Genomic DNA, 26,158 nt, shown 5'->3' on the forward strand with positions numbered 1-26,158 from the left:
ATCTGGGATCTGATTTTATTAATGGGGGGGGGGGAAAGGCCAGTGGGTGCCCGATTATAAGGACCCCAGTGCATTGCTTTACCCAGGGCCTACAATTCTGTTAATATGGCCCTAACGGAGCAGCCATTTTGGGTGACGGACGTTCCTAAGAATGCAGCCCATTAATTGAATGTGGACCCGGTACGTCATTGAGGCACGATGCACAGCGTTCCCTGTACTTGGATAGGCTAGAAATGTACAAACACGCCATGCCCAGAGCACTCAGCTGTATAATATCGCAGACCCCCGCGTCAGTCATTCTGTGTGAGACGCGATTCTCCCTAGTGTCAGTATGGAGATAAAGCGATGTCACAGCCTGTCAGTCATTTGTAATGTGTGACACCAACAGGAGCCTCTGGGAGGAGGCTGAGGCAGTGTCCCATCGAGCGGGGGAGGGGGCGTCCCGCCTCCCTCCTGGCGGCTGCCGCTGTGTGTGTATGGGCAGTCTGCAGACATATCTGTCCATCAGCTGTGCAGCCAGTGCGATATGTCGGTGAACGCCGACGTTCACCGACATATTGCGGGTACACACTACCCGACGGGCAGCAGATACATTGGGCGATCAATTGATCGGCCAATGTATCTGTCAGTGTGTACCCAGCTTAAGCCATGAAGACATCCTCAGAAGAGACTCACACACAAGCGGGTAGAGCCCACCTTTTCTTATTTTCTCTCCAACACAACCTAACCTGCCCATTGCCCTCCATTGCCATCTCCTACTTAACCAACTTCTCGAATACATCTTCCTATTCTTTCCTGGACTTCTGATGGAAATAATGCAGAGGATGGGCAATGTCTGGGCGATGGGCAATGTCTGGGCGATGGGCAATGTCTGTTTCCTGCACGCCTTCCCGGATTCATAGTTACTGCATAAAGCCCTTCAGCGTAGCTCTCCCCAATGCTTCTAGCGTCAGCGGCGATGAGCCTCCGGCACAATGAGCTTAGTGAGGAGATGGTCGCCCACTGTGCTTACTGGGAGCAAAGAAAAACAGTTACATATTAAGTATATTGAAATAATAATACATAGCACAACTAGTTACATATCAGTGCTCAGGATAAATATTTTCAAACTTTTGTTATATTTAATCAGATAGATGCAAATCAGCCCCGTTATGTAGTGTATTATAGGATGTATACAAAGCCCCCTTCCCCCCACCCATTCCGCAGCGGCCACACACAGCAACCTGATGAAGCACCTCAGGCTTCATGTACAGACACGTTATCTCCTGGTTAATGTGTCACTACGGTGCGTCAGATTACTAACATGGGAAACGGTCAGCGTTACACATTACACAAGACAGAATGGTACAACTGAATGTAACACTTGCTCCAAGGGAGAAAATAATGTAAGTGTCAAATATTCTCACTTTAATATGCTGCAAAACACAGGTCAGGAAAGAGGCAAATATGGCAACAGCCATTGAGCAACATTATGGTTTTCCAAACATGTTGTATGTGTGAACTTTTGGAGCTAATGTGGGGTTGATAAATATACAGGTAGGCACTACTAAGGTACTAGTTTTAACCCCTAACTGCTGGTCACATTAGGGGATTATCAATGTGTGTCCAAGCGCTCCAGAGTAATAAGAATCGTGTTAATGGGAATTAGTATTTGTGTGTCTGTATATTTGAACGTGCAGTTAATTCAATAATGTATTCGCCCAATATATATGTTTCCATTATTCCTCTCAAACTGCCGGGGATTTCCCACCAAACACTACGTTATGATGGGACCCAGTGGCAGGGAGGCAGGACCCCAAATGTTTTAGATGGCACACACAATTTTCATCTGTGATCACTGCCCGCAAAACCGCAAAGAAGTGTAATAAACGCTTTTGCAATCATTTTCAATTCTTACACGGCACCTGCATGTGATGAATAGTACATCGGGCCATGTATAATTCCTTATTGCCATGAATATAGGCGATAATAAATTATCATAATCGTGTCTGAAACAAAATAATTAGCAAATATGCTCTTTAAAAACAACTGAGGCTGACTTCAGCCAATCGGGGTATAAAGGGGAGGAGCCAGCGTGGCAGTGGTTTTATGCAAGTGCCACATGTGACAGGTTCTATATACAGGTCCAGCAGTGCGATTATTTCCCCCTCTCTCTACAGATGATGGAATGGGATAAGTAACGCAAACAGACCGCTGCACTCACCTGTGCCACCGCCTGTAGCTACTGTGCTGGACGTCAGGGGTCACTCGGTAGAGATGAAAAGCAGGTGACGGAATATACCTGTACCTTTCCATAGGTGCTGGGAGAAAGGACAAGGGGGCCTCTATTACAGTCTGAGTTTAGGACAAAGAAACCGAACAACAAATGAAAATACAAAAAATCTGTAAAGTCGGCGAGATACTGGGTAATGATGATCTGGGTGTACGAACCTCTTCCACAGGTTAAGGATATCTTTTTGTCCCCTCCATCCCTGGAAAAAGGAGAGTTATGGAAAAACTTACCCTTGTAACTCTCTTTCTTCAAAGTCCACAGGGAGACAATGGGGTGTAGGTGGTACTTGGAGGACCGGACACCAACAGCAAAGCTTTTCCCTTTCCCAGGATGATCCGGTCCTTTCCCCTATACCCCGCCCACAGCCTGAAGGCAACTCGGTTTTGTTAACAAGCCCAAGGCAGGAGCAGGATCGGAGAGAAGACTGGTACACAGAATAATCACACTCTCACACAGAGAAGGAAACAAGTGACCAAGAGAAGAAACCCATCGAAGCCAGGCGCACCAGGGCAGTTGCCCCGTGGACCCTATGGACTTCAAAAGAAAAGAGTTAAAAGTAAGTTTTACCATAACTCTCCACAGGGAGACAGTGGGGATGTCCCAAAGCAGTTGTTCAAGGGCGGGGACACTCCTGAGCTGCGTGGAGAACCCTACACTCGAAGGAAGCATCCTGAGAGGCAAATGTATCAAAGGCATAGAACCTAAGAAAGGTGTGGACAGAAGACCAAGTGGCCACCTTTCATAGTTGTTTGGAAAACGCACCACGGCGGGCTGCCCACGAGGGACCCAGAGCTAGTAGAATGAGCAGAGACAGTATCCGGCACAGGAAGGCCAGTCTACGTGTAAGCCTGTGAGATAGTCATGCGAAGCCATCTGGCCAGAGTCTGTTTGTCAGCTGGCCATCCCTTCTTATGGAATCCATATAAGATGAATAGGGAATCCGATTTCCTGATGGAAGTAGTACGGTCCACGTAGAACTTCAGAGCACAGACCACATCCAAAGAGGCCTCAACTGCCGAGAGGTCTGGTGATTGAAAGGCCGGAACCACAATTTCCTCATTGAGGTGGAAACGAGAGATAACCTTGGGAAGCCAGGGCGCGTTCTAAGAACCGCCCTGTCCGTATGAAAGTTTAGATATGGGGAGCGTCAGGAAAGCGTCCCTATATCAGATACCCTACGGGCAGATGCTATAGCCAGAAGAAACAAGAGTCTTTGCAGTGAGCCATTTGACATCTACTGAAGCCAGGGGTTTGAATGAAGGCTCCTGAAGTGTGTGGAGAACCACTGACAAATCCCACGGAGCCACAGGAAAGACAAAGGGAGGTTGTATTCGTAGAACACCTTACAGGAAGGTATGACCATCCGAGTAGAGGAGCAATTCTGCGCTGGAACCAGATGGACAGAGCAGAGACTTGCACTTTCAGAGAGGTTAGGCTGAGTCCGAGATCCAATCCAGCCTGAAGAAAAGCAAGGATTCTAGAAACCCTAAAAACCTGAGGGTCATAGTTTCTAGTAGCACACCACTGGAAATATGTATGCCACACTCTGTAATAGATCCTGGCAGAGGCCGGTTTACGCACTCTGAGCATGGTCTGGACCACAGAACTGGAATACCCTTTAGACCTTAGGAGAGATAGGGGAAGAGAAAAAGGTGGTGTGTGATGTATAATCGTGTGTGTGTGGGAGGGACAGAGTGCTGCACCGTCCGCAGGGATACCTGATCCTGCGTGGAGTTAGACTGAAGAGGAAGGTCGGGTGCACTCTCCTGTTTGTGTAGGGGAGGAGGTTGAGGTGTGTTGTATAGGTGAGGTGCAGTAATGAATAAACAGACACCAATGCTTGAGGCCAAACCATTTATTGAGTAGTCACAATGCTGCTTCGGGTTTGGTCACGGGTGGTTGATAGTCAAGGGAAAAAAATAGTATTAGTACTGAGGTGTTGGCTGGAGTGTGGTGGGGTGAATCTGCTCAGGGGGGAAATGTTGGTGGAACCTTTCAGGTACGTCTTCCCGGCTGGACCTATGGTCGACAGTCTTATGAGCATTCTGGGTCACCATGTCACTGGTATAGGTGTATGTGTATTGGCAGCATCCCGCACTGGTATGGGGTAACAAGTCTTACCTATCGGTAGGAGCGCTGGGTATCTGCGTTGCGGCCGATAAGTCCCTTGTGCTGGAGTAGGTGCTTCTATGTCCTGGCGTGGACGTGTGCACTTGTGGATTTGTTGTATCAGTTGCGATGTTGGTCCCGTGTCCTAATGACAGGCGGGCCGCACATGTTAGTTGCTGAACTCCACATGCCTGTGGGATTCGAGGGTGCCACTCACCTCAGTGCCCAACATAAACAAGAGTGCACACCCGACATTCCACTTAAGAGGGATGTCTCAAGAGCCAAGCCGTTAAAGACAGACGGGCCAGGTCCGGATGTAGACAGGGACCCTGAGACAACAGGTCTTGTCGTAGAGGAAGTTGGAGAGGAACGTCTATGGCATGATTATGAAGATTGGAGTACCAATGGCGTCTGGGCCAAGCTGGAGCTATCAACAGGACCATGCCACCTTACTGCTTGAAGTTCCGAAGAATTAGAGGCAGAAGGGAGACCGGAGGAAAGAGGTCAAATGAAAGGTCCGCTTCACAGATAATGCTTCCACAAAGGCTGCATCGGTGTTCCATGTCCTGGCCCCGTACACTGGAAGCTTGTGGTTGTGTCTTGAGGCCATGATGTCCACGTCCAGGAGACCCCATTTGTCCACCAGGAGCTGAAAGACTTCTGGAAGTAGAGACCACTCTCCTGCATGCACGTCGTGATGGCTGAGGAAATCCGCTTCCCAATTGAGAATCCCCGGGATGAACACTGCGGAGATGGCTGGGAGATGGCGTTCGGCCCATGTGAGAATTGGGACACTTCTGCCATTGCTGACAGACTTTGAGTGCCTCCTTGGTGATTGAGGCAGGCCACTGCTGTGGTGTGGTCGGACTGTACTTGTACAGGCTTGCCCTGAAGAATATCCTGAGCCAGAGTAAGGGCTTTGTAAATGGCTCGGGAGTTCCAGCACGTTGATTGGTAAGACCGCCTAGACTGGAGCCCAACGCCCCTAGGAGGAGTGCTGGCTGGTCACTGCACCCCCACCCGCGGACGCTTATGTCTGTTGTGAGGAGTACCCAGTCCGAGATCCAAAAGGTGCGACCCTTGTTTAGGTGGGACATCTGTAGCCACCAGGACAGAAACAGGTGAACCGCAGGAAAGAGACCCATCGTCTGGTATCTGATCAGATGAGGCAGCCCATTCCACCTAGAGAGGATCAGGTGTTGTAGGGGCCTAGAGTAAAATTGAGCGAATTTCACCATGTCGAAGGTGGACACCATGGTTCCCAAGGTCTGCATTGCAGAGTGAATTGACACTCAGCGACTGTGGAGTAATCTGTGCACTTGGTGCTGTAATACAGAAATTTTGTCTGCTGTCAGGAAGATTATCTGAACCCGAGAGTCCAGGAAGGCTCCCAGATATACCATTCTTCGAGAAGGGGTCAGGGAAGACTCTTTCCGGTTGATCAGCCAACTGTGCGTTTGTAGAAATGCAATGGTTACTCGTAGATGGCGTTGAAGAATTTCTGGGGAGCTTGCTAGGAGCAAGAGATCGTCCAAGTACGGGAGCAGTCTGATCCTGACGACGAAGATAGGGCACCATAACTGCCATGATCTTGGTAAAGACCCAAGGAGCTGTAGAAAGCCCAAAAGGCAGTGCTTGAAATTGGTAATGTTACTGTAGTACAGCATACCGGAGATATTTTTGATGAGAAGGCGATATAGATACATGTAGGTAAGCGTCCTGAATGTCCAGAGACACCATAAAGTCCCCAGGCTCCATAGCCAGGACAATAGAGCGTAGGGTTTCCATATGAAACCTGGGCACCCTGATAAATTTGTTCAGTGACTTGAGATTGAGGATAGGCCGATGAGACCCGTTGGGCTTTTGAACCAAGAAAAGGGTAGAATAATAGCCCTTCCCTCTCTGTGATGAGTGGACCGGAATTATTACCCCCGAGAGTAGGACTGAATGGCCTTCTGGAGGAGCAGGGCTTTACTTGGGTCCAGTGCAAAAGAACTGCTGGTGGGGCTGCCTCAGGAATGAGGGGGTGTATCCGTGGGAGACCACTTCTCTTACCCAGGCATCTCAAGTGGTCTGATGCCTGAACTGGGGGAACTGAAGAAGTCGGCCTCCCACACTGGGAGGCCCCAAGGAGAGGCTCGCCCCGTCAGGCTGAGGGCTTGTCCTCAGATTTGGTAGGTGGATGTCTAGTAGCCCAGGTCTGTTTGGTCCTAGGCTTGGAGGCCTTAGTCGATGCCTGATGCCTTGGAAAGGACTGACCTTTTGGTTTTCCTTGGGGACGAAAGGACCAAAAGGATGACATCCGAGGCTTCAAAGTAGATGCAGAGGGCAGGAATGCCGTCTTGGAAGCTGCCAAGGTAGTCACACTCTTGTCCAATTCTGGGTCAATCAGGCTCTCCCCAGAATAAAGCAGAGACTCCAATGCCTTTTTAGAGTCCGAGTCGGCTTTCCATGAGCAAAGACAAATAATACGGCGGGCTACCACGGAAGTAGCAGATGCCTTGTAAGCTAGGAGTCCAGTATCCACAGCCGTTTCTCCTAAATAGGAGGCTGATTCTCTAATGTGAGATATGTATGACAGCTGTTCCCTGGAAGCATCAGAGGGAAATGTATCTTCTAGGGCCTCTGCCCAACTCTCAATGGCTTTTGCCACCCAGGCCGTAGCCCTGGCAGGACGAGTAATAGCTCCTGTAAGAGAGTATATAGATTTCAGACAAGCTTCCAACCTTCTATGCGTAGTCTCCTTTAAGGAGGTTGCAGTGTGGATAGGTAAGGTAGTGTTCTTAACTAGGCGAGTCACGTGGGAATCCACTGTAGGGGGAACTTCCCATTCAGTGCAATCAGTCGCTGGAAGAGGGTAAATGGAAATCAATCGTTTAGGCAGCTGAAACTTTTTACTTGGCAAATTCCATGCGTCACTCATTAGATCAGATAACTGGCAAAACCGCCTTCTGTCGCCTATAGAGTGGCTCTTTTGCCGTAGGAGCGGGTTCTGGCTCTTCTATTTGAAGAATAGATTTTACAGCTCTTACAAGTGCTGGTATTTTTAATTTAGAGGGGGATTCCTCGTCTCCTGAGGGGGAGTCAGAGAGGTCTGAGTCTTCTGCCTCCCCAGATGATAACTCAGAATCTGATAGCTGGGAGGACTGGGAAGATAACACAGCACGCTTAGGGAGTACCTGCTGTCATCATCCCATAAGGGGAGCTACCACCGGGACCACTAGATCCACAACTTTTGCCAACACCTGTGAAAAGGAAGCCCAGGGGGAGTCCCGAGGAGAGGATGCAGGAGCTGAGGGGCAAGGTGCTTTATAACAAGATGCACAGAGACGTGTCAGTGCACTAAGCACTATCACATTACTTTACCATTATATTATTTAGTTGAGGTGCAGCATCTATCCTATACAAGTAGAAATTGGGGACAACACTTGTGTGAACAGAAATCACCATTTGTGTGAGGAACAATATCACCAGTACAGACGAGAGACATCAGCAATACAGAAAAGACACAGTGCTGTCCCACTTCTCTACATAGGCACCTGAAGGAGTTTGAGGGCATATAAGGGGCATGTAGAGGAGTCTGATGGCATATAAGGGGCACCTAAAGGGGTCTGATGACATATAAGGAGGATGTGTAAGACATGTAAGGGGCATGTGGAAAAGCCTGAGAGCATATAAGATGTATGTGGATGAGGGACATATAAGGGGCATGTGAAAAAATCTGATGGCATACAAGGGGCACGTAAGAGAGTCTGGTCACTTAAGGGTCATGTGGAAGAGTCTGATGGCATGTAAGGGTCATGTGGAAGAGTCTGATGGCATGTAAGGGGCATGTGGAGGAGTCTGATGGCATATAAGGGCCATGTGGAGGAGTCTGATGGCATATAAGGGCCATGTGGAGGAGTCTGATGGCATATAAGGGCCATGTGGAGGAGTCTGATGGCATATAAGGGCCATGTGGAGGAGTCTGATGGCATATAAGGGCCATGTGGAGGAGTCTGATGGCATATAAGGGCCATGTGGAGGAGTCTGATGGCATATAAGGGCCATGTGGAGGAGTCTGATGGCATATAAGGGCCATGTGGAGGAGTCTGATGGCATATAAGGGCCATGTGGAGGAGTCTGATGGCATATAAGGGCCATGTGGAGGAGTCTGATGGCATATAAGGGCCATGTGGAGGAGTCTGATGGCATATAAGGGCCATGTGGAGGAGTCTGATGGCATATAAGGGCCATGTGGAGGAGTCTGATGGCATATAAGGGCCATGTGGAGGAGTCTGATGGCATATAAGGGCCATGTGGAGGAGTCTGATGGCATATAAGGGCCATGTGGAGGAGTCTGATGGCATATAGATGGCACGTAGAAAAGTGTGATGACTTAAGGTGCACATGGAGGCGTGTGATGACATAAGGGGCATGTGGAAGAGTCTGACTGGATAAAAGGGGTATGTGTAGACGTGTGATGGCATATATGGGGCATTTTGCGAGGTATGATGGCATATATGGCGCATGTGAAGAATTCCCTTGCTGGATAATTTAGGAGAGGCCTCTCCCAGATCTACGCTGCGCCAGCATAATCATGGTGCCAACAGTGTGTCGTATAACGGAGGTTTTGTTAAGTCACAAACTGGTGGACACAAGGTCTATATCCCCAGATGTGATTTACTATGCAGACTGTTTATACGCATTGACTGCACTGGATAACCAGCGGGGTTCTTTTTTCTCAATTGATTTTATTCTCGTCATCTAATAATACACTGAACAAAGCATTTTATTGCATCCAGCGAGACGCTGACAAACTATTATATTTATTTGGACAAAATTATATATATTTTTTCGTTACTCGATATTCTGTGTCTCACTCTGTGGCCGCTGTTCTTTCTAACATTTTGTATTTATTTATTTCTTGGGGATATCCCTTTTCTATTCATTCATTGTTTATGCTGTATTTTCTCTATTTGTATTTATTTCAGATATTTCGCATACAGTACGTCATCTCCTATAGGTTTATACCATATATGTGTATTTGTTTTTTTAGTGATTCTATTTTGAGATATTAAATATATTATTGGTGACTTTTGGCGCTCCCAGGTCTCTTTGTATTTTTATTTATAAGTGTAGCCACACAGATCGTCCCTCCACATGGGAAATCACAGAACCGCTAGGTATGCGAACGCAAAACAATCCGTCCGAAAGAGAGAAAGGTGCTTTACAAATGAACGGCAACGTATATTACCAGAACGCAAAGGGTTAGGTTTGTAACAAGGTCAACAAGACAGAACGGAGGGTGACGGAAATGTTTTGATAGGTTGAGCGTGACTTTGGGAGTGGGACCCTCCGACCCTGCAGGGCACCCCACCCACCATTACAACTACACCAGCACAAGTCGGGGGGGGGGGTCACACTTGCCCAATGCAGAGGTTGTGTAATACCCTCAAAGTGCAAACGGTCAACTAAGAGACACAGAACAAATGTGATGGGTAATAATAACTCACTAGATAACATTAATGGGAGAAAGAGGGAAAAACACCTACAAGAAAGTAGATCTGGATGTTGCTGAATATAAAGATGGAAACAGATAATGTAGAAAGAAATATAATAATAAAAGAAAAAAAAAAAAGTGGAACAACTAGATACATTATTTCATTTTATTTAATTTCAGTGCTTTCATAAAATAAATATGGAATTAAATATCCACAGTGAGGGGTGGGGAACACAGGCAATGGGAAAAGCATGATAACAAAATGCCTTCTGCACTGTAGACAGCTTTCGGTTATATACAGAAACATCAACAAGTATATACAGAACTGCAGCAATCTCTAGTATCGTGGTCGGCGGAGCCCTGGACAGTACAATATAATATAACCGCTTAGTGTAAAAGCAGGCTTGTTTCAACCGTCGGCTTGCAGCGCTTGTGGAACTACATGTTCCAGCACACCCTACCAGCCACAAGCTGCTGAAGCCTGCTGTATAGTAATTAAAGAGTGTCTTCTTCAGTACCAGCGTAATTCAAGTAATACCTCCGACATGTACAACCCAAAAACGTAATACTCCCAAAAAAATATATTAAATATTTCTGGTGTAAGTTTTAATTTAAAGTGTAACATAACAATCGAATTCACATCATGTTTAGTGAAATTGTACAGAAAAAAAAGAAAATAAACTGTCCAAAGTGCATTAAATAAAAATAATGTAACGTAACATTTAGTGTTTGCTCGGATTTACAGAAGGAACGCGGTAAGACGCCATTCTGACGGTAGGCATGAGAAATTATCATTTTAAAAAATATCAAAAGCAAAACTCCGTTATTTGTCAGAAAAGTAGAATTTCCTTCTGAATGAGAGAAAGCAAAATAATCCCTTTCTGATTTAGAATAAAGTAGTCACCCCCCCCCCCCCCCAAAAAAAAATACCGCGCACGTTCTCTCTCCTACGGCGTGCGTCTTGTTGAGAACACAGCAACAAACAAGATCACATTTTTTAACATCATAAAACCATTAAAAAGGACCGATTATTCTTTTCTCTAAGTGCACCGTCATATTGTACATAGGCCGGAGTACCGTGCGGAGAGTGAAACGCGTCTAATTCTATACTGTACAGTTTGCAGGTTGTAAAATGTCGGATCCAATATTTCTCAATACCGTATACCACCGTACCGCTGGGGTAAATAAAAAAAAAAATCCTATGAAGATGAAATAAAAGTGGCGTTCAGGTAAATATTCCTGGTTTTTAAGCATTATATGCGTCTGATCTGCAGAGTACCAGGCGGCGGCCGGTTGTTGTAGTGTACGCGATTCCTATAGGTCAGTCAGACTTGTTTTGGGGACAAATCCTCCCATCAGCAGCTAAAAGGCAGCAATACATACAACAGAGCTGGGGATGTTCTCAGAGTTTCTATAGGTTGTGACTCGTTCCCGGCTGCTGGATGGTAGTTTAGGCGATTCCCTGCTCCCTACACTCGTGGGTTTATTACACCTTTAGGAGAACTTCAAGTAAACAGAAACCCACTTGGTAGCACTTTGCAGCATGCAACGTATCCCCTCCCGTAGGAAGATTTAAGTCAGATTTCATTTTCCCGGCAGACATCGCTCGTTCATTCAGTGGGGAGATGGAGGAAAGATACAAAAAGAAAAAAACAAAATGATCACTTCCATTGAGCAAACGGTTTTGGTGTACGAGTAGTAGGGATCGACAACAGCCATCATTGTTACTTTCTATTGTCCGTGTAAAACGCTCATTAAAATTCCCTTTGGATGAAGGAAAAAAACAAAACAAAACAAAAATAAACATTCAAAGTGCTGCGCTGTTTGTGTCCGCAGGGGAAAAGGCGCGCTCTCTAAAACCGGCGTAGTAATCAGTCGCATCTCGTCGCCGAGTGTCACTTGCACATTGGGCTCTTCTTTGGCAATGCGGGTCGCTTGGCTTGCCACAGGTGGTTATGGATGGTCACAGCGTCAACGCTGACCGACATGGTTTTGGCGGGGATCACGGTAAACTGTTTCCGGTCGGAACTGTACTTGTAAAGTTTGTCGATCATTTTCTTATTGATGCTTTTAGGGCCGGTTCCGGTCAGTTTACAGATTTCTTCGGAGTCCGGGAAGTAGGAATAAAGTGCACGAAACTGGCAGCCAGCGTCTCGGAAGAGGATGATGTAATGGTTGGAGTCGCTCCTTTCTAGCTCCTGTATTTAATCATATAAGATAGAAAGAGATAACATCGCCACTTAGCCGGAGGACATACACAATAAAATAAATTCTATATATATATATGTTCCACTTACATCCAAGGTAGAATTCTTCACGGATTCATTGACCTTCCCAGCGAGGCAGCAGTGCGCTATAGCGTTGTGTATTATGGGCTTATTAGACTTACTGCTCGGCTCCTTGTACAGTTTTGGACCTGTAAGAATGTCAGTGTAACACAGGTGGTTATAATGCGCCTTCTCCAGCTTCCGTACCCACACGGCACCACCAGCGAGTCATATATATAGATTTATTTTCTTCTGATACAAACACCAACCAGGTAAAATGCTTAAATAAAGTAAGAATGTGAGAGGAACATTTACGGCTGTTCCCCACCAGACTGCTCATAAACTGCGGCCGCCAGTCAGTCAGTGCGGAGCGGCAGACGCCAGTCAGTCAGTGCGGAGCGGCAGACGCCAGTCAGTCAGTGTGGAGCGGCAGACGCCAGTCAGTCAGCGCGGAGCGGCAGCCGCCAGTCAGTCAGCGCGGAGCGGCAGCCGCCAGTCAGTCAGTGCAGCAGCCGCCAGTCAGTCAGTGCGGAGCGGCAGACGCCAGACAGTGCGGAGCGGCAGACGCCATTCAGTCAGTCAGCGCGGAGCGGCAGACGCCATTCAGTCAGTCAGCGCGGAGCGGCAGACGCCAGTCAGTCAGTGCGGAGTGGCAGACGCCAGTCAGTCAGTGCGGAGCGGCAGACGCCAGTCAGTCAGTGCGGAGCGGCAGACGCCAGTCAGTAAGTGCGGCAGCCGCCAGTCATTATATAGCGTCTATAAATGGCAGTATTGTATCTTATCCACTGAATGGGACATAAAATCACTTTGTGGATACATATGATGGTAACTGGGGCTTTTGGCACAATGTATCCATTACATACTTATTAGCAATTATTTGTAGTCTTGTGTAGAAGCAGAACGTAAAGCTGGGAACACACCAGACGATATTTTGAACGATTTACCCGATTCCGACGGATTGGAGCGGCAAATCGTTCAAATCGTCAAGTGTGTACGCACTATGCGTGCTCCCGTGGCGTCACCCGTCGCCTCAGGTTAATGTGACAATCTTGTTAACGATTTTGTTCAAACCGTGCAGTGTGCGCTCTACCGGACAATCAGGCGCTATGTGAATATTATATTGTGGATGATGAAATGACGCACGATACCTCGTTTGGTAGATTGCACTGTGTGTATGAACTATATCGTTTGTACCCGAGAATTCAAGGGAAATCGGGGCGACCATCGTGCCGTTTGATGATCGTCTAATGTGTAGCCACCTTAAGAGTAGCGCTGGGCTCTCCAGAAGCTCTTACACACAAGTTTAATGGGAGGAATCCAATAGACCCCCTACAGATCAGGGCCTGCCTCATTGGAGACAGGAAGCCCCCTTTTTACATATGATGTGGCCCCTTATTGGATACTATCTGGTTATTACTGGGCAATACCACCCAGGTGTCAAGAGTTGGAGAAGGGGGGGTTCTAATGCCGATATCTCCTACTTCCTGGCTTAAAATAACCTCAGGGGGACCCTCATTGGCTGCGGGAGTTTATTCTCTTTTCAAAAATGCTATTATCATTATTTCTACACATTTTGCCTGTTTCATTCACACTGAAATTATAAACACGATCATTTAAAGTGCAGAACCTGGAATATCGCGGTTCTGGAAAAGCGGACTAATGCCAAAGCCAGAACCACGCGATCACAAAGCGCATTTCTGGGGGTGTTTAAAAATATATATATTTTTTTCATATATTTGCTTTTATGGAGGGTACACACGGTCAGACCATAAGATAACATTAACGATCGTTATCTGATCATCCTGCATTTGCTGGATGGAACATCCAGCAACCCCCCAACTACTATAAAGACCCGCGAACAACGATCGTGGGTCCCTATAGAAAACAGGCTAACATGGTCAATATCGACCATGTTGGCCTGCATGCACGGGCGATGGTCGCTATCTATATCGACCATCGTTTGGTCGTTCAAAGGGGTAATATTCCCGTCGATATAAACGATCGAACGATATTGTTTATATCGACCAGAATATCTGACCGTGTGTACGCACCATTACTTCACTTTCAGACTGATGCTAATTTCTGAACATTCAGTCTACGGAAAAAACAAAACCAACTTATAATCTGTGTGGTCACTGCGCAAATAATTACTGATATTTAAGTTGGAATATGACCAGCCCAAAATGTGCCAAAATACCCAGCGGCAAAGGTTTTAAAGAGGGGCTTATGGACACCTATATAGTAGTACAAAGATAATGAGCAGGAGGCAGTGAAAGGATTATGGGGGTTATCCACTTAGCGATTTAGCCAAGCGATTGCACGATAACGACATTGTTATCGTGCAATCGCTTGCAAATCGCCCATGCATCGGGCATGTTTTGGTCAGAAGCGACCAGCGATGCGCGTGCCCACATCCGACATTGCCCGTACATGCTGGTCAACCTGACTATCTCGTCAGGTTCAGCATGTGCAGGGATGAGGGATGAGCCTGGACTGAACGAGTGAACGCTCAGTCTAGGCACATCACTAGCTATACAAACGAGAGCGCGACAGCAATGTCGTAACCGTGCTCTCGTTTCTATATCTGTAAGTGGATACCCCCCATTAGTCTGAAGCCCAGAGCAGACATACAGGACTTGTGCTGGGAATACCAGCAGCTCAGCAGGTGTCAGTGAGGTTTACGATAATGAACCAAAATTATGGAATGTTTTTCCGAACATTGGATTTCTGTTCTATTATTGCAACCGTCATAAATGTTACCATAGAAATATGGACCCTGATGTATGATTTGTACACATACTGAATACATATTGCAGCTTTTTCTGTTTGTTGCAATAACCATTAAATATCACATAATGGATGTGTTACAATGTTTCAGCGTCAAATTGTTGCTATATACAAATATTTTATTCATATTAACTTGAAGGTAGACAAACCAGCAGGGTGGCACATACAGGCAGACAGCCAAACCAGCAGGGTGGCACATGCAGGCAGACAGCCAAACCAGCAGGGTGGCACAGGCAGGCAGACAGCCAAACCAGCAGGGTGGCACAGGCAGGCAGACAGCCAAACCAGCAGGGTGGCACAGGCAGGCAGACAGGCCAGCAGGGTGGCACAGGCAGGCAGACAGGCCAGCAGGGTGGCACAGGCAGGCAGACAGGCCAGCAGGGTGGCACAGGCAGGCAGACAGGTCAGCAGGGTGGCACAGGCAGGCAGACAGGCCAGCAGGGTGGCACAGGCAGGCAGACAGGCCAGCAAGGTGGCACAGGCAGATAGACCAGAGAGGCTCAGGAAGGCAGGCAGACAGACAGACCAGAGTGTTATAGGCAGACAGGCCAGCAGGGTGGCACAGGCAGGCAGACAGGCAAGCAGGGTGGCACAGGCAGGCAGACAGGCCAGCAGGGTGGCACAGGCAGGCAGACCAGAGAGGCTCAGGAAGGCAGGCAGACAGACAGACCAGAGTGTTATAGGCAGACAGACCAGCAGGGTGGCACAGGCAGGCAGACCAGAGTGGTACAGGAAGGCAGGCAGACAGACCAGAGAGGCACAGGCAGACACAGACAAAAAAGATTTACAACCACCGCACCAACAATACATTTTATATTTTAGAAAGTGGAGGACGAACGCACCAGAATATTCCGCCACGGATGCGATGGAGGATGCAGTGGACGCATTCTCCCAATCTCGTTCTACATTTCTGCTCTGGTGCCTGCTCGCCACAGACAACGTTTCCACAGAGTTCGCCCTGTCACAGGGGGAGGGTAACAGGACAAGTTACTTACACAGGAATACAGGCATGTGACCAGAGACAAGCAGCACCTAAGTACAAAGAGGAGAGAAGAGTCTACAGAAGGCGCTACCTGTGCGATGGCGTTCCTCCAGAATGGACACTCTCAGCCTCCGTAGTTGCACCGGAGGCCAAAGACAGACTTGAACCAGACTGCGCACTGCTTAAGTTATCAGCTGCAGGGAGGAGAGAAGTGACCCAGATGTAAGAAACACAACAGCACTGACCATTCCTCCCACTATATGTACATATGACCATTCCTCCCACTATATGTACATATGACCATTACTCCCACTATATGTACATATGACCATTCCTCCCACTATATGTACATATGACCATTCCTCCCACTATATGTACATATGACCATTCCTCCCACTATATGTGTACATATGACCATTCCTCCCACTATATGTGTACATATGACCATTCCTCCCACTATATGTACATATGACCATTCCTCCCACTATATGTACATATGACCATTCCTCCCACTATATGTACATATGACCATTCCTCCCACTATATGTACATATGACCATTCCTCCCACTATATGTACATATGACCATTCCTCCCACTATATGTGTACATATGACCATTCCTCCCACTATATGTGTACATATGACCATTCCTCCCACTATATGTGTACATATGACCATTCCTCCCACTATATGTGTACATATGACCATTCCTCCCACTATATGTGTACATATGACCATTCCTCCCACTATATGTGTACATATGACCATTCCTCCCACTATATGTGTACATATGACCATTCCTCCAACTATATGTACATATGACCATTCCTCCCACTATATGTACATATGACCATTCCTCCCACTATATGTACATATGACCATTCCTCCCACTATATGTACATATGACCATTCCTCCCACTATATGTACATATGACCATTCCTCCCACTATATGTACATATGACCATTCTTCCCACTATATGTACATATGACCATTCCTCCCACTATGTGTACATATGACCCTTCTTCCCACTATATGTACATATGACCCTTCCTCCCACTATATGTACATATGACCCTTCCTCCCACTATATGTACATATGACCCTTCCTCCCACTATATGTACATATGACCCTTCCTCACACTATATGTACATATGACCCTTCCTCCCACTATATGTACATATGACCCTTCCTCCCACTATATGTACATATGACCCTTCCTCCCACTATATGTACATATGACCCTTCCTCCCACTATATGTACATATGACCCTTCCTCCCACTATATGTACATATGACCATTCCTCCCACTATATGTACATATGACCCTTCCTCCCACTATATGTATATATGACCATTCCTCCCACTATATGTACATATGACCCTTCCTCCCACTATATGTATATATGACCATTCCTCCCACTATGTGTACATATGACCATTCCTCCCACTATATGTGTACATATGACCATTCCTCCCACTATATGTGTACATATGACCATTCCTCCCACTATATGTGTACATATGACCATTCCTCCCACTATATGTGTACATATGACCATTCCTCCCACTATATGTATATATGACCATTCCTCCCACTATGTGTACATATGACCATTCCTCCCACTATATGTACATATGACCCTTCCTCCCACTATATGTACATATGACCCTTCCTCCCACTATATGTACATATGACCCTTCCTCCCACTATGTGTACATATGACCCTTCCTCCCACTATATGTACATATGACCCTTCCTCCCACTATATGTACATATGACCATTCCTCCCACTATGTGTACATATGACCATTCCTCCCACTATATGTATATATGACCATTCCTCCCACTATATGTATATATGACCATTCCTCCCACTATGTGTATATATGACCATTCCTCCCACTATATGTATATATGACCATTCCTCCCATTATGTGTATATATGACCATTCCTCCCACTATGTGTATATATGACCATTCCTCCCACTATGTGTATATATGACCATTCCTCCCACTATATGTATCTATGACCATTCCTCCCACTATATGTATCTATGACCATTCCTCCCACTATATGTATATATGACCATTCCTCCCACTATATGTATATATGACCATTCCTCCCACTATGTCATCACCATGGACGAGCAGAACAAGATAACAAATCAATCTGAGGAATACGGACATAACTGGCTAATAACAGAACATTACAATATAACACTGGGATGGAATCAGAGAACATACGTGTAGAGGAATACTTAGTTCCTGAGTCACTGTACGATTCCTCTCTATGGACGGACTTTGGCCGAGATTTCTTGGGTTTGGGCTTGGGCTTAGGCCGTCCTATTCCCTGCTCCTCTAGGATCTCTTGCTGTTTCCTTCTGAGATATTCCTGTTTAATAAGCTCCCGTCTGGCCTTTTCCTCGTCCTTCCGTATCCGATCCTCCTCGGCTTTGCGTCTAAGAATGAAACCATGGACATAGGGTGCTTACAGTGTGTGCATGAAAGCACAGAAACCAGCCAGACCACGGCGTAAATCTGATCCGCTCAGCCCACGGAGCCACCACTGATGTAAGCCGGGAGGCTACCTGCAAGGTTATAAAGTAATCCGAGAGCAGCCAACCAATCGGGAGCTATGGATATCGCCACCTTCCCAAAACCGTATTGCTAGGGATAAGTTGGAGGTGACATATATATAATCGGGTTACATTTATTACCTATCTTTTAAAGCAGGGGTTTATTTTTTTTAATGCAGATAATGGTCTAAGCATATTATAGCGTTATCGATATATAACACTGTATAACGTATATGGTGCAGGTGCCGTACTTACCGAGCTTCATCTCTCTTCATTTCAACGTCCGCTTCCAGCTGCTGTTTCCGCAGTCGGGCTTCCTCTGCTTTCTTTTGCTGCTTCAACAGGAAGGCGGCGCGTTTCTTAGCGAGCTCATCCTCCGCTTTCTGATCATCCTGGAAGCGTCAGCAGGTGAACAATCAGGAGATGGTCACTTCTACAACAGTACAGCTCCATACATCACACAGCACAGCTCCATACATCACACAGCACAGCACCATACATCACAGCACTTTCCCTACAGTACAGCTCCATACATCACACAGCACTTTCCCTACAGTACAGCTCCATACATCACACAGCACTTTCCCTACAGTACAGCTCCATACATCACACAGCACTTTCCCTACAGTACAGCTCCATGCATCACACGGCACTTTCCCTACAGTACAGCTCCATACATCACACGGCACTTTCCCTACAGTACAGCACCATACATCACAGCACTTTCCCTACAGTACAGCTCCATACATCACACAGCACTTTCCCTACAGTACAGCACCATACATCACAGCACTTTCCCTACAGTACAGCTCCATACATCACACAGCACTTTCCCTACAGTACAGCACCATACATCACACAGCACTTTCCCTACAGTACAGCTCCATACATCACACAGCACAGCTCCATACATCACACAGCACTTTTCCTACATCACACAGCACTTTCCCTACAGTACAGCTCCATACATCACACAGCACAGCTCCATACATCACACAGCACTTTCCCTACAGTACAGCACCATACATCACAGCACTTTCCCTACAGTACAGCTCCATACATCACACAGCACTTTCCCTACAGTACAGCACCATACATCACACAGCACTTTCCCTACAGTACAGCTCCATACATCACACAGCACTTTCCCTACAGTACAGCTCCATACATCACACAGCACTTTCCCTACAGTACAGCTCCATGCATCACACGGCACTTTCCCTACAGTACAGATCCATGCATCACACAGCACTTTCCCTACAGTACAGCTCCATACATCACACAGCACTTTCCCTACAGTACAGCGCCATACATCACACAGCACTTTCCCTACAGTACAGCTCCATACATCACACAGCACTTTCCCTACAGTACAGCTCCATACATCACACAGCACAGCTCCATACATCACACAGCACTTTTCCTACATCACACAGCACTTTCCCTACAGTACAGCTCCATACATCACACAGCACTTTCCCTACAGTACAGCTCCATACATCACACAGCACTTTCCCTACAGTACAGCTCCATACATCACACAGTACTTTCCCTACAGTACAGCTCCATACATCACACAGCACTTTCCCTACAGTACAGCTCCATACATCACACAGCACTTTCCCTACAGTACAGCTCCATACATCACACAGCACTTTCCCTACAGTACAGCTCCATACATCACACAGCACAGCTCCATACATCACACAGCACTTTCCCTACAGTACAGCTCCATACATCACACAACACTTTCCCTACAGTACAGCTCCATACATCACACAGCACAGCTCCATACATCACACAGCACTTTCCCTACAGTACAGCTCCATACATCACACAGCACCATACATCACTTTCCCTACAGTACAGCTTCATGCATTACACAGCACTTTCCCTACATTACAGCTCCATACATCACTTTCCCTACAGCCCAGCTCCATACATCACACAGCACTTTCCCTACAGTACAGCTCCATACATCACACAGCACTTTCCCTACAGCACAGCTCCATACATCACACAGCACTTTCCCTACAGTACAGCTCCATACATCACACAGCACTTTCCCTACAGCACAGCTCCATGCATCACACAGCACTTTTCCTACAGCACAGCTCCATGCATCACACAGCACTTTCCCTACAGTACAGCTCCATACATCACACAGCACTTTCCCTACAGTACAGCTCCATACATCACACAGCACTTTCCCTACAGTACAGCTCCATACATCACACAGCACTTTCCCTACAGTACAGCTCCATACATCACACAGCACTTTCCCTACAGTACAGCTCCATACATCACACAGCACTTTCCCTACAGTACAGCTCCATACATCACACAGCACTTTCCCTACAGTACTGCTCCATACATCACACAGCACTTTCCCTACAGTACAGCTCCATACATCACACAGCACTTTCCCTACAGTACAGCTCCATACATCACACAGCACTTTCCCTACACTACAGCTCCATACATCACACAGCACTTTCCCTACATCACACAGCACTTTCCCTACATCACACAGCACTTTCCCTACATCACACAGCACAGCTCCATACATCACACAGCACTTTCCCTACAGTACAGCTCCATACATCACACAGCACTTTCCCTACAGTAAAGCTACATACATCACACAGCACTTTCCCTCCAGTACAGCTCCATACATCACACGGCACTTTCCCTACAGTACAGCTCCATACATCACACAGCACTTTCCCTACAGTACAGCTCCATGCATCACACGGCACTTTCCCTACAGTACAGCTCCATACATCACACGGCACTTTCCCTACAGTACAGCACCATACATCACAGCACTTTCCCTACAGTACAGCTCCATACATCACACAGCACTTTCCCTACAGTACAGCTCCATACATCACACAGCACAGCTCCATACATCACACAGCACTTTCCCTGCCCTCCCACATTGCCATTAACCTGACTGAGGATCATCTACTCCCATCTCTGATGCTGAAACACCCACTCCGTACTCTGTCTCCCTGACCACTCCTGCATGACATCACACAGCAGTGCTCAGCTATTGCCCAGCAAGCCTAGAATGAGCAGATACAGCAGCAGATTCAGAGTGGGTATTGCCGGCAACATGCCCAGAGCCAGCAGTATGAATGGACGCACGCAACAGCTGAAAGTGGGTCAGTATATTGGCAGCCCCGGCAGCGTGCCCAGAACCGGCATTCCCCGGCAGCGTGCCCAGAACCGGCATTCCCCGGCAGCGTGCCCAGAACCGGCATTCCCCGGCAGCGTGCCCAGAACCGGCATTCCCCGGCAGCGTGCCCAGAACTGGCATTCCCGGCAGCTTTCCCAGAACCGGCATTCCCGGCAGCGAGGATGGACGCATGTAACAGCTGAAAGTGGGTCATTATATGGTAATATACAGTCAGAAATGCTGCTCTGAGGCAAGCATAAACAAAGCCTTTAAGACAAGGCTGCAGCATTATTTAACACGTTTCAGTAAACTTTGAGCGCTGCACACCCAATATTTTGAATTTACTAAAACTATGAATACAAGTGTCATGGTGTTTACTGGTAAAACCATTGGTGTATTTCCCACACAAATCTACAACGCTGCTGTAACACAGGAGGGGTCTCCTCACATCCAGACACCATGAGGAGCTGGCAGCTACATAATACTAGGAGTTTACTTAGTGTTGTCTACGCTCAGCTAATCGGTAATGCAGGAATAAAGTGTTACTAAGAGCTACTTGCCTTAAAGAAAAAGCCAACACCGGATTTCTGATCTTCGCCAATAATGTCCGTGGATTTCTCGGCCTGCTCAATTTCTTCATCGGTCTCTTTCAGCTCAGACAGATCCACCTCGATCAGACTAGTTTTGCTCTTCAGCTGCTCATCCACTGGGACATTCTCTTTCCCAGATGTCTCCGAGGAACCCACGCCAGCCGCGCGCAAACTGTTTATAGCATCTCTGTGCATCTGTTCAGAAATAATATTTGCATCCCTAGAGGTGGACAGAACAAACGTCCTCTGGTTATTCTCATCGTGTAGTCGGAAACCGCCCGCGGATTTATCCTGACCACGACCATCTCCTTGCTCAGCGCCGTTGTCTAGGACAAGATCTTCCGTGGGGACGATGGGCGATTTCAGAGCATGAACTGGTTTTAAATGGGGCAGAGTTTCTATACTTTGGGCCGGAGTAATTATACGAGAGGTTTTATCTTTAGATGATTTATGGTCAAATGTCCGGGATGAGCGTGTGTTTCGGCCCTGACCAAATCGCTGAGCTTTGCGAGGTCCCGTGGCAACCCCCGTGGGGGACAAAGGTTCCACGAACTGAATGGGAGGTTTTAACTTATGGTCCTGTTGAGTGTTATTTTTCGGGGTTGGCACCGCAGAGGCTGGCACCTTCATAAGCATCTCTTGCTGCTGGGAGATTTTCAGTATAGCCTGCTGTAAGGTGCTGATGGTTTCGTTCAGCTTCTCAATGGAGAGGTCGCACTCACTGGCATCTATCTCAGAGTCAATGTCGTCAGGACTGGCATCAGCGATGATGCCGCAGACACCGCCTTCTTCCGAATCCAGCTCTTTTGGCTTTTGATCAAAAAAGTCTTGAAACTTAGGTTCTTTGGAGACCTCGCTTGCCAGGTCCGTTTTCTCCAGGTACTGTTCCGCCTTAAAGCTCATGGTGATCACGGGATTGCAATCCTCTGTGTTCTGCTTGGCATGGTCCTTGGAGCAATGTTCTGGCTTCAGTGGATGAGAAGTTCCTTCATGTTTGCCTTTCTTCACAACATGCAAAAAGGCCTCTTTCCCCAGCTTTAGGCGCTGCCGCGCGGACAGCGACTCCATCTTTTTCTTCTGCGCCTCGATGGCCCTACGTTTCTCCTCCAGCTGCATGTGTAGTTGCACGAGTTCGGATGCCAGGACATTTGTGTGGTCTTTGTTTTGCCTGCCAGGGCTCTGCTCTCTCCGTTGCTTCCAGGTGGTGGTCAATGGAGGGAGGCAGCACTCGGAACCGTCCGGCGTGGTCTTCTGTGAGCTGCTGGTACTAGACTTAGTTTCGTAACTGTTTAGTCTCTGAAACTTCCTCTCTGCAAAGCTGGTCATTCGCACATTTCCACTGGCCAGAGAGACGCTGCTAACCTGGGAGATGGTGCTCAGGCAGGGGCTAGAGCGCCCGCTCCAGTCATCTTTGTCATCGTGCTCCTTCACTTTCATGTCTTCCTGCAACTTGGCAGACTCCTCTTCCCCGATGTATTTACGGGAAGGAAGATGTTCCGGTTCGCACTCTTCCAGGTCTAGGTTGTCGGAATCGGAATCGTTCCGTAACACTGTCCACGTGCTTTCTGGATCAGGTAGTTTGTCTACTGTATGATGTGGCGGTCTCTCTTCGGAAACACAGTCCGCTTTAGCGTCATGGAGGAAAAAGCCGCTGCTGGGCTGCCCCAACGGATCAATGCTGCTTGTCGCAAGGGGCCTAAACGTACTGCTGCCGGTGTCCATGGACTGTGCAGGCTCTATCTTAGGACAGTCTGCAGCAGGAAACTCTGAACTGCTAACAGGGGTGAATGTTCTGTTCAAGTCATGCGCCGTGTGATTAGTGGTCACTTTCTTCCTAGGAAACGACCCCTCATTGTGACGTCTAGAGACAAATCCCCTCGGCCTGCCTTCGCCATACTCCTCTCTCTTGTGAACGATTAGCTTTTCTTTTGCCGGTTTAAGAACAGCCGGCATTAGAGGCTCCAGGTAGAAGCTCTCCGGCTTGCTCTCCGCATCTCCTTCTGGTGGCCTTCTTGGGGACCTTGCTGTGACCTGCTGACTGGAGTCCCGGGAGGAGATGCTCTGTAACTCCAGGTCTCCTTGGCTTGAGGTCTCATCTGATCTTATAAATGCAACAAGCTCTTCCTCATCATCTTCCATATCTACATTTCCTATCAGGTTCCTGATGGGCGCAGATGAAGTTGGTAGGTAGTGCTTCGGCGTTGCATTGATGATGTTGGACGCTAGACTGTCCTTACTGATTGACCTTGCAAGGCTGATGCTATCGCCAGATGCTGCATCGACATCATCCGCACAGTGAAGGGCAAATGGCGGTTGGGACAGGGGTCTGCATGGAAATGAGAAACAGGCTCTGGTCACCATCAACGTCAAAAGAAACGTTACCGCAAATACATTATATAGTATAAAAAGCAACAATAAACACAGACATTGTATATCAAGAGATATCAAAATAAGAGTTTTCAAGCCATTTTGATGTTCAGTGCTCTCAGCCGGTTTTGCATCATATACAGATTGTGACATTATCCAGTATATGTCAATATGTTTTAGAATGCTAACTAGTTAGCTATTACAAATGTATTGTTATGAGACAAGATATACTTAAGCCTGTGTCAACATAGTTTTACCTTCAACTACACACCATAAATGCTAGCTATTACAAATGTATTGTTATGAGACAAGATATACTTAAGCCTGTGTCAACATAGTTTTACCTTCAACTACACACCATAAATGCTAGCTATTACAAATGTATTGTTATGAGACAAGATATACTTAAGCCTGTGTTAACATAGTTTTACCTTCATCTACACAAAATACACACCATAAATGCTAGCTATTACAAATGCATTGTTATGAGACAATATATACTTAAGCCTGTGTCAACATAGTCTTACCTTCAACTACACACCATAAATGTACTGACTTCCAATATACATAATTGAGGCAACAGTGCCCCCTACTGTCTGTTAATATTTGTGTGTATTGCGAAAGATGACCTTTATACCTTTTAAAATGCCTATTCAGGAGTTTTTCCCCTCAGCATCTAGCCTATATAAGCTGTACTGTGTCGGTATAGAGGGAGCCTTATTCCTGGAACACCACTGACTGCAGAAGTGCCAGGACGTTTGAACATAATCCAGTCTCTAGATGCTGAGAGAAGGGCTCCTGGATTTGCTGATGTGATTGCTGTATATACTGAATTAATAAACAACTGTAGCTAAGTATTGTATTATATTTACACTTTTATGTTCAATTTGTTTGTTTAAGTATCATTTCTGGGAATCCACCCATCTGGGATCTTTTAGTTGGAACCCACTTGAAACACATTGTATAATCCATTCAGAGATTCTGCAACACAATGTTTCCCATAGACACAAAAGCGCTTTGGAAACAAGAAAGAAAAAAAACAAGATTCAAAATGGATCATTGAAGCAGCAACCAAACAAAGCAGCGGAGTTGTTCCTACTACGGGATATATGGCGGGTTTATGTCCTCTACGGGTAAAGGGACAGGGTTTAATCTGTATTGTTACGATCCATGTACCGGATTCAGAGATGAGCGCTAATGAAGCCGCCATTACGACGGTGTACGCAGCTGCTGTGAGGAAATATGCAAATGTCGCAGACGCCAGGAGATGTATTTAGACGCCCAATTGTGACTTCGCATCGCCGAGCTTCAGCGTACAAAGGTGCGGCACCGCTCGCATATCTTCCGATTATTGCTCTTCTGAATAACCCTTTGGTCAAACAGAACTGGAGCACTTTTCTTGCGTACAGGATCGCAGCTGCAGGATGTGACACGCTCCCGAAACTGTTGCGACATGCCTGCGTTCATTGCATACTCCCCGTTACCTGCCCCAATGCACCTTGACTGTCAATCACACTGCGAGTAACTCTTGGTGCATGCGG

General features: G+C 46.9%; 2 protein-coding genes across 3 annotated transcripts in view; both read right to left on the reverse strand.

Moving 5' to 3' along the window:
* The window catches only part of LOC148473368 (uncharacterized), a 48,510-nt gene extending 43,494 nt beyond the window's left edge, over positions 1–5,016 (reverse strand). The window contains exon 1 of the mRNA XM_088459677.1: positions 4,835–5,016. Within this exon, the coding sequence (XP_088315803.1) occupies positions 4,835–5,016 (182 nt within the window). The remainder of the gene's footprint in view (positions 1–4,834) is intronic.
* A 5,016-nt stretch (positions 5,017–10,032) lies between these two features.
* CAMSAP1 (calmodulin regulated spectrin associated protein 1) overlaps positions 10,033–26,158 on the reverse strand; it is a 64,368-nt gene continuing 48,242 nt past the window's right edge. For both annotated transcript variants that reach the window (XM_088459707.1, XM_088459706.1), the window contains 7 exons: positions 22,221–24,576; positions 18,735–18,871; positions 18,148–18,362; positions 15,991–16,093; positions 15,760–15,875; positions 12,161–12,279; positions 10,033–12,061 (listed from right to left, as the gene is read on the reverse strand). In XM_088459707.1, the coding sequence (XP_088315833.1) occupies positions 11,759–12,061; positions 12,161–12,279; positions 15,760–15,875; positions 15,991–16,093; positions 18,148–18,362; positions 18,735–18,871; positions 22,221–24,576 (3,349 nt within the window). In that variant the 3' untranslated portion in view covers positions 10,033–11,758. The remainder of the gene's footprint in view (positions 12,062–12,160; positions 12,280–15,759; positions 15,876–15,990; positions 16,094–18,147; positions 18,363–18,734; positions 18,872–22,220; positions 24,577–26,158) is intronic.

Source organism: Taudactylus pleione, unplaced genomic scaffold (assembly GCF_031769625.1).
Source record: "Taudactylus pleione unplaced genomic scaffold, aTauple2 ptg000927l, whole genome shotgun sequence".
Taxonomy (NCBI): Eukaryota; Metazoa; Chordata; class Amphibia; order Anura; family Myobatrachidae; genus Taudactylus; species Taudactylus pleione.